We start from the raw sequence: 9,505 nt of genomic DNA, 5'->3' as shown, positions 1-9,505 counted from the left end.
GTTTCCTGCTGATTACAGGAGACATATGGATATATCGTGCCCTGGTACACATGCACCAATCGTGATTCACATTCCTCATTTCAACATCTGGGGAGCACCCCTTGATAACCAGTCAGATTGTACTAGTAATTATTCCTCTGAGTGCTGCTGTGTTACCTTGTCACAACACAACACACAGTAGACAGCATCATGGTAGCTATAGAATGTCTGTATCACACCATGATCGACAACATCTGCTAATGCTGACATGTACACATGATCAATAAGAGTACCTTTCAGAGTCGTAGGAGCCTCTATCAACTGTTCATAGCCATTTCTCATAAAAAATGATTGAATCTTTTTGTTTTCGTCACTCGACAGTAAATTCTCATTAAAGTCACCCATTATGACAGTGTTATTTCTTTCCACTGTAGTCAAGTGCTGCAACAGTTTCTCCAAACTGGATATGAACAGGTCTTTGTGCACCTTCGGTGCTCTATAAATGGCTACAATAAGATGATCCATGCCTTCAGCAGAAACTTGCGTAACCACACACTCTAGACCGATGTCATCTGGGATGGGAATTTCTGAGCACCTGTATACATCACGAACGTACACTGCTACGCCGCCATGAGGGGCATTACTTGTCGCACAAACACGCCGTCCTGACCTGTCCTTGCGAAACATGTTGAAACTCTCTAACTGCACCTGAGAGGATGGCACATTTTCTGATAGCCATGTCTCAGTCAGGCATATGATATCAGCTTTGACCAAACACGTCGACTTCAGACTTTTAAAATGAGCTACAAGTCCTTCGGTATTGTGATGGACAATGTTCAATTTCGAGACTTCATTTTCAGATCTGTCACCAACATTCGTGAATGGATTAGACACAAATTTGAAGTGCTTCATGTCACTGATTGCCCCCTGCACTTCCTCGTCACAGTAGATCGACTCCTGTTTATAGTCTGTGATGTGGAGACCAGCTATGGAACGTACCCTGCTTAAAGCCACATACGCCATACCTGATACAAAGACTTTTTTCATTGAGACAACTACTTCATCAGTCGTCATGCCCTGTACTTTATGTACTGTACAGCCCCAAGCTAGTTTGAGGGGAATTTGGTTACGTTTGACTTTACTTTTGTTTAAGTTGTCCTCAATCTGACGTACAGGAACCGAATTGACAGGTAGACTGCTGGGAACTGCTACTTTTTTGCCTTTCGAGAGCGCCCACCTTTGGGTTATCAAACTGCACAAAAACAGTTGCAACTTCCCTTGCATCATCCTGACCACCTGCTACCCCAGACACTGTTCCAAATGCACCGTTCACTAGACCATCCGCCACATTGACATTTCTAGAAAGCATGACCCTAGCACCAACCCCAACTTTGACAACATCAGGGAGGTCGTCTTTTCCTCCTCGAGCGAGATCTCGCCTATTCATGGAACCTGTGGTGGGATCTTTGACGAAATCAGAGGCTTCAAAACATCTTACATCTGGACACCTGAGTCTCAACATCTTGTCATTATGCTCTGCAACAGCTATGTTAGTGGTAAAGATGTGAAGCGCATCTTTAGGATAATCGTCTGCTTCAAAGTCTACAGATAACACCCTTGAAGACAGAATTTCGTCATCTTCATCTGAAAGTTTGTCTTTCTTTCTCTTTACCCTCATTCTATTCAACAGCTTTGCAAATGCAGCATCATCCTTCTGCCTCATGATTTCCTCAAGTTCAACTACTTCAAAGTTGGGATTCCACAAGTTGAAAATATCTCTGTCTCTTTCCTTGTAGAGACTTATTCCCTTGACTGGAGGAACCTGATACATGTCACCTACTGCCAAGATGCTTACATTTCCAAACAGTGCATTTGGCCTCCCCTGTCTCAATTGACGCAACCTAAGGTGAATAGACTTCATGAGTGGTTTATCAACCATCGACACCTCGTCTACAATCACAATTTTGAGGCTTTCATATTGCGCTCGCATAGTGTTAACGGTACTCTCGGAAAGGCCCTCACGGTCCTTTGTCTTACACATCAGATGGAACGCATGGTGGATAGTGCTTCCACCAATGTTGAACGCAGCAGTCCCTGTGGGTGCTGCAAGCAGAACAGAGACACTGTCAGGGTTTTCCTGTGTCTGCTGTAGTAACCTGGTAGCCTCGTAGCATATGCATTTGATAAGATGACTCTTTCCAGTCCCCGCACCACCCGTTAGGAAAATATGAAATGGATCTGGTCTCTTTCCCTGCGCAGTCTCCATGCACCACTTTCGCACAAAATAGAAAACCTCCTGCTGTTTTGGATTTAGTGACTGCAACATGGGGATTGCCATTTCTGACGGGACCTGTGTCTGACAGGCTTCTAGAGTGAAGCTTGGTCAGGAATGTCATCCTGTTGGCCTTCATTGTTTACTTCATTTTCTCCTCTCATGTTTTGACACTCTATTCTTTCTTGCTCAATTTCAGGGAACATCTGGGCCCAGACATCTTCTACAAGACAACTGTTATTTTCTACATCTTTGCGCGCCTGCTCAAGTTCGTCAACATTCTGCTCAAATTTACGCCTATTCGCATGCACAACAACCTTAACCTTATCATTTGTGTTTGACAAGGGAGCGACTCCATCAGAGTAGAATTCTTCATACTTTTCAAATTGTGGTGGTTTCAACTCCGCATCACAATAGTGTGGCAAGTACAACTTCAGCAATGTCAAGTAGTATCGCTCTGGCTCTTTCTCTTTATTAAATTTAGCAAAGCGTATGACTGCTGGCTTAGATCTTGTACGCTTTTGTACAACCCCCAAATCATCCCTCAGCGCATGCTTCGCTTCTCCTCTAGATGGCTGCTCGCCACTATATGTATTTTGCTTGCCCGAGCATGAAACAACACGATACTCAGAGGCAAACTCTGCAGCACACAGGGATCGAAAGGGTTCCTCTCGTGGTCTCGCCTTGTATCTATCCATGATGCTTGGCATCCAGATGCTGGCTTCGTCACCCTGACTTGCAAGTTGTTTGATTGCCGCCAAAGGTTTCGACAGGCGATTAGCATGTTCATCTGTTGGTATGAATATCACTTCTCTTGAACAATCCTTTAACTTTAGGCTACAGACTCTATACACTGCCTCTTGGGCACTTACCTCTCTATGGTGAATATACGCATGGCCAACCTTTCTCATTTCAGTCACTACATCCTCATTGCCTTCCCTTGCCTCTTTCTGGGCTTGCTTAAGTACTTTTCCCATTTCTCTTTCCGCTTTGCTGATATATGATACAATGTACTTAACGCAACTGTAAGCATCCAGAACATATTGGATGTCCATGTTGGCATTCCAAGCCCGCAGTAGATGTGGATTGTAATTGTTCACCCACATGTCCTTTGGCTCACGCCTGAGCATTATTTGCTTCCTGTTTGCCATCGTGTTCATGGCAACACAGAACTGTGCAGTGGTGATCTTTACCTCTTTTTAGAAGATCATCTGTGGAGCACTTTTCAGGCTCACTTTTCTTGTTCAACACATCCCAAAATGCTTTAAGGATTGCTTCAGCTTGCGCCTCTCTCGCTGGAATGGATGCCAATTCTTCAAAGGTCATTTCTGTCAGGGGTGTAGGGCCACACAGAAATGTCTGCTTTACTGGAGGTTTAGGGAATCCAAACCTACAAACTTTACCACCTTTCTTGCATGACGCCGTATGACCTTTTCGGTGCATTTGAACCTGACTAACTATGTCAAACAACTCTTTATCCGTCTCAGCATTAGGTAGCTGACAGGAAACATACCTGTCCACAAAAGAGCAGATCTCCTCTTCTGAATTTACATCTAACTTTGGCGCATCTTTTACCCAGAACAAACAATGAATATGAGGCGAGCCGCGCTGCTGAAACTCTGTCCTGGTGAATGTGTCAACCACTTCTCCAATCGGTTGCGATGGGGACTGAATGAGATGTTTGAAAAACAACTTTACTCGGTGATCGAACATACGTGCAGCTGTGACAGGATTGCTCTTCAAAATGTCGCAACGCTCTTCCCACGACAAATCGCTAACTGATACCGAGCTCTGATCTTGTCGAATGGCTTCTAGCACTTCGGGCCATCGCAAATCTGCGGCGGAAAATGTCGCGAACCATGTTGGAATCCCGAGCTGCCTTATCATTGCAAACAATTCATTTAGTGCCCTGTCCCAAAACTGCGGAGTACCTCTGACTGGCTGAAGGAAGCGATAGCCTTGATCTGACTTAGAATGTTCTGTAAGTCCTCTCTGTTTGACAACATTCCAGCAGATATTCTACGCCCATCACTTGTTACAGGTGAACCTTTGCGCATAGATATGGAAATATTCGACTGTATGAAGTGCAGCTCTGTTACATATTGTGCAAAGAATATGTAGCTAGTATCGCTTGCAAACCTTGTATCTGCACCCATAAGCCGTGCCTTGAAGTACTTGCTAGGTGTAATACTTACGTTGCGATCATCGTTAAAAGAAAACTTCCCTGTAGGGAATTGCACCGGGAAGGACATTGCCTCTCCCCCAACCTCCTTGAATACAGAAACTGGCTTCTCCCCCTGTCCTGGGGCAACACACAGGATATGTTCATCGTGATGATCAAGAAATTCCTGTCCTATGTCTATCGGCTGAAGGCAAGTATCATGCGGCAGCCCCCGCAAGAGGTTGTCCAGTTCCTCATCCTCAGCTAGATCTGCTTCTTCAATGGCTTCTTCTATATTCATCTGTTGAAGAATGTTGTCCATTTCATCATCTTCCATACCATCTCCGGTTGGCCCTTCCACGCCATCACTGTCCTCACTGACTGACTCGCCATGCTCTGGCACTGTGGGAACTTCTGAGTCGCCTTCCCCTCCAGGTTCAAGAAGCCCTTCTTCGTTCCATGACAAAGCCCAGTCTGCATTGATAGACGTGCCACTGTAAAGTTCATTATTTTCTACAAGATACTTCAGAGCAGCATCTTTTTTCATTGGACTGATCTGTCTATACATGTAATGCCCACTGTACTGTAGCTTCCTCTTAAGTTTTACTTTGATTAACTCAGCTTCTGTAGGCATTCTGGGAAGGACTGCATGCGTTTCACTTACATCTGCTGGGACACACACTACGGGGCCTATAACTCCCTTCTGCCCCCCTTTTGGGAGAGCGGCAACTTTCATAAATGATATTCTTTTGGCTATAAGTTGTGACTCCAGAGTATTGAGACTTTTCAGCTCAGGAGGTATGTCCGGGAGCTTCATTTTATTACTTTGGGCCTGGTATGGCATGGTCTTCTTTTTCATCATGTGCCCGTGACAACAGTGACATATCCACTCTTTCCCCATGGGTGATTTTAATGTGGGACAATGTGGGCTGCAGTCTTCAGTGCATTTATGTACATACTTACCCGTGAGATATTGTTGAACAGCCGGAACATACTTTGATGTGTGACAGATTACAACTTGATCACGAAACAAAAGCCTATGACATACAGTGCAAGCATGTTTTGGTCCCTTTTTGCATTCCAGCTAAAACTTTCCAATGGACTTCTTAACATCTGGTAAATTCTGTTTTTTCTCTCTGTTTATCTGCACATTACTTTTTTTCAAATCTCTCTGCTCTGAATCTGTATGATATCTTTCCTTTTCATAATCTCGCTTCTCTTGGGCATGCTCTTCATCAGTGTGATATCGTTCCTTCTTTCTATCCCTTTCAGTCTGTGCATGTTCTTCATCAGTGTGATACCGTTCCTTTGTTTGTCTCGCTTCTCTTGGGCATGCTCTTCATCAGTGTGATACCGTTCCTTTGTTTTGTCTCGCTTCTCTTGGGCGAACTGTTCATCAGTGTGATATCTTGTCTTCTTCCTGTCCCGTTGAGACTGGGCATACTTCTCATCCTCCTGGTACCGTTTCCTTTCTCGTTCCCGTTTGGCCTTCTTGCGGTCCTCAACGTTATCATTCAGTGTGGTCTTTCTCTTGCTGCTAGTGACTGGTGAGACCTCTGTAGATTCTTCTTCCTGGCACAGTGTCGTACTCCTTGTCTCTTGACAGCTCCATACTTTTGTAACAACTTCAAAGTGATTTTGGTTTGCATGATTGAGGTATATAGCATTACCTGGTTCCAACATGATTTGATCACCAATACTTTCGTTTGATGGGTACTTAAACCACGTCCACTCCTTGCCGTACTTAGTGTACAAGTAGATGCGTACTCCCAAGAATAAAGCCATTGCATCTATTTCTACCTGTGAGGCCCATGCACCAAGATCTCCTGGACGTTTCCCTCTCTCATCTCGACGGTTCAGGTACTGACACATGGTTAGTCCTCCATCGAACCAAGACCTGTAAACATTCTCAGGCAATGTTGACATAAACTTTATCAAATGATCCCTTAGTACTTTATGATATTCTTCGGTGCCACAGATATTGTAACTAATTGCATTATAAAAACAATTCCCATCTCCTCGTATAGAAACAATACCGCTACTACAAGGTGTCTTCAAAGGGACATTCCTCTGCTCCATATTGTGGTATTCTTTAACAGTAATGATTTCATTTTCATTTTGGGCATACCTGTTTACCATGCTGGCCACATTCGATTGATCTTCCCGCGTAAAAGGGTCAAAAATGAAACCTCCTTCACTATCCCAGGCCCCTGTTTCCTGTACATCCTGGTCATCAACTGGCTCCTCCCCACTTACCTCCGCCTCCATGAGCATTTCAGCTGGCTCCTGTACTCCTGACTCTACTTCCTGTACTGACTCTACCTCTGCTTGCTTGTCATCCTGCTGGCTGGGTTGCTTCTCCGTTTTTTGCTCTTCCTTCCATGCACTCAACCTCTCAGTCAATTTTTTCTTCTTACGTCTAGGCATTTCTGAAACGTTTAAAATACCAGAAATTACAGGTATGTGTTAATTCTGCTGACTAGAGATCCTTTTACCTTATAAAAAATGTAGGAATACATACAATTATGACGTGAATAAAATTCAGGAGCCATGCACAAGTTTGTAAGATTTTTATTACGACCACAGAGCAAAGAAAGCACACCATCAGATTTACGAGATTTTTTTATCACCACCTCAAAATTCAGTCAAGAAAGTTCAAATAAAGTTACATAATCCGTGAACCGGCAAACGAAAGCCCCACATTTACAACTATAAGGTTGTGTTGAACCCATATTAATAGCCAAAATTTCTGCTACATTTCTCCGTTTCCCTAGCGAGTGATCGCCCCCCTCCCTCATATCGTCCAAAAACAAAGAAAAACACTGGTCAAAATCCTCTATAATTAGTAAACCGACAAACCGAAGGCACACGTTTACAACCACAATGTTGAGTTTAAGCCATTTTCTCAGTAGAGTTAAGACCATTTCACGACCCCCCAGCAATTTGGGCGTCGCCCGCCTTAGCAACACATAGATACAACCTTTGACCCTGAATTTTCCAGATTTCTCCTATTGTTTGATAATTGCCCTGACCCTGCCCAGTGTGAAAACATTGCAAGAGGGGTGCCGGTGGACAAGGTGAAGTGATACCTGGCCTCTGTGGAGTGTGAAATGTTTGGCTGTCTGGGAACAGTGCTGGATGTGTATTATAATTGACAAAGGATTTCATATGTCTAGTGTTTCTAATTTGTGTGATTCCCAGATCTCAACATTACACACTGGTCGACTGTTCTGTCAAATGTGACATTTTCGTTGCAAATAGCCAGACAAGGCATAAAACCTATAACACTCAGAGACTTTAGTAAAGGAGAACCTGAGTATATTTATCATAAACACCAGGGGTACTGTTGATAATTAAAAGTCTGATAACCCTCCATGTTTTTCTGGATTTTTCTGAATTTTCATTACAGGACTTAGTAGAGTACTCTAATATATATACTAGTGTTTAGACTATTGGTTTGACATAGGTAAAACCTTTCACACACTTTCTTTCGAATTTTGGTAAGTTGAAGCAGCTCTATAGAACCCTTTTGCGTCGGGGAACAACAGACGATAAACTGGATAGTGAGTGCGCCAGTGTAATCAACTTGTTAAAAAGCTTGCGCCAACCAAATTATAGTTATACTTTTTGATGTTATGTTGTTGTAGAGTATGTTGGATCAAGAAATGGATTTTTGATAGTCTTTTTCTAGTCTTACAATGTACTAGTACTTGGAACCCTGAAACAATGGTTGTTTATTGCTGATAAACCAAGCCAAGCTGGCTGTCTGGCACTAGCAGGTAAAGGTGTGGACAAGCCGTGAACTGCCTATTGTTCTCCTCGGGTAGTCTGGTGCCCAACAAGGAAGGTGCTATGTCAACAAGATAATTGGCTGTATTGTTGACTTATCCCAACAAAGTGATCAGATTTCAGTTCATAAGAAGCCAGAAGTTCAATTTTTGTAATCTTATTTTTGCCCTAAAAGCGCATCCACACACAACATTTTTTTGAGTTACTGAACACATGTATAGAAAGTAGACAAGTTGTTCTAAAACAGTGTGTCGGGCCCAGAGTGCACAATATTTCCAAGACTTTGCTGACCCTGTATGAATATTGCAAGCATGTGATTTTTGCCAAAAATCTGAACATATTAGATAATATCTCTGTTGTGATAATAGTAATACACCTGGGATCGATGGGATGTTATAGAGTTTTTACTGACGAATACATACATACCAAATTTGTTTGAAAAAAAGTTTGTCTAGGGGTCCCGCCGGGCACTTGAAGTTTATAAATTTAGATGTGCTTTATATATCAATATTACAACATTAGCAAGTTATTCACAAAAATTATGTAGGCAGAGAGTTTGCCTTTGACCTTGTGCCTTGTCAGTTAATGAGGCAGGGAGGCTCAGGGAGGGGGACAATGGTCTTAACTCTATTGAGTTCATGAAATCACTTACCGCAAATAAGGTATTACCCCGGTACTACAGCCGTCAACTTCAACATTTAGAACGACAAACAAACCGGATGTTACAGTTCGCGCGAGGAATGGTGGGATTTTCTTGGGGCCTGCATGCCGTTTTTCGTAAGGCGTAATCAGGCCTTTTCAGCTTCATAATACGTAGACAACCTCCCAAAAATCAACGTAATCCGTAACAGAACAGTAGCTGCAAAGCGTAAAGTAGTTATAAGGTCTGAGACTTTAAAGGCACTCTATGTAGTTTTTTGCGCAAAAATTTGGAATATTCTGATTATACTGAATTTCAGTGTTATTAACAGTTACTATCACTTTTCAACACATTTGTGTCATTATTTCACATTTTTTACGTATATTTTGTCCGTTCAAACAGTCCTTGCTCAGTACCCGGTGCCACCGGTTTGCTCTGAGGACAACAACAACAACATACAGTGGTTGCCCCCTAGGGTGACTAATTGGCCCGGGCATGCCAGGCTTGATTGACAGGGGCACATGTGACAAGATATAGCCTCCTTAGAAAAACACTCATATCTTTCACATGAGGTGGAATATAATTATCAACTTGGCGTATTTTGTTGGGCATGAATAAACTGTGGTCATTATCCCTTCAAAAGAGATAAAAAATCTGGTAAACG

The 9,505-nt window shown here is 42.9% G+C and overlaps 2 protein-coding genes across 4 annotated transcripts in view; both read right to left on the bottom strand.

Annotated features, from left to right (window-relative positions):
• Positions 1-1,031: 1,031 nt before the first annotated feature.
• Positions 1,032-2,354, bottom strand: LOC109478397 (ATP-dependent DNA helicase PIF1-like). The gene has a single exon (XM_019779928.1). It carries the CDS (start codon positions 2,315-2,317, stop codon positions 1,139-1,141), a length of 1,179 nt encoding a protein of 392 aa, XP_019635487.1. The 5' UTR covers positions 2,318-2,354; the 3' UTR covers positions 1,032-1,138.
• A 67-nt stretch (positions 2,355-2,421) lies between these two features.
• LOC109478396 overlaps positions 2,422-9,505 on the bottom strand; it is an 8,798-nt gene continuing 1,714 nt past the window's right edge. Inside the window, exons 1-3 of one of the 3 annotated variants that reach the window (XM_019779927.1) lie at positions 8,854-8,966; positions 5,713-6,841; positions 2,422-5,658 (exon numbers count right to left, since the gene is read on the bottom strand). In XM_019779927.1, the coding sequence (XP_019635486.1) occupies positions 5,574-5,658; positions 5,713-6,839 (1,212 nt within the window). In that variant the 5' untranslated portion in view covers positions 6,840-6,841; positions 8,854-8,966 and the 3' untranslated portion in view covers positions 2,422-5,573. Of the gene's footprint in view, positions 6,842-8,853; positions 8,967-9,505 lie in introns of those variants that run through there. The other 2 variants (XM_019779924.1, XM_019779925.1) reach the window with 2 other exon arrangements.

The sequence above is a fragment of the Branchiostoma belcheri genome, unplaced genomic scaffold, assembly GCF_001625305.1.
Source record: "Branchiostoma belcheri isolate BF01 breed outbred unplaced genomic scaffold, Haploidv18h27 scaffold437, whole genome shotgun sequence".
In the NCBI taxonomy this organism is placed as follows: Eukaryota; Metazoa; Chordata; class Leptocardii; order Amphioxiformes; family Branchiostomatidae; genus Branchiostoma; species Branchiostoma belcheri.
Note: the sequence above shows the minus strand (reverse complement) of the source record. Positions and strands in the feature narration are given on the sequence as shown.

Bases quoted from the DNA above. Each gene is read 5' to 3' on its own strand.
- LOC109478397 (XM_019779928.1), bottom strand. From the start codon at position 2,317: ATGGCAATCCCCATGTTGCAGTCACTAAATCCAAAACAGCAGGAGGTT.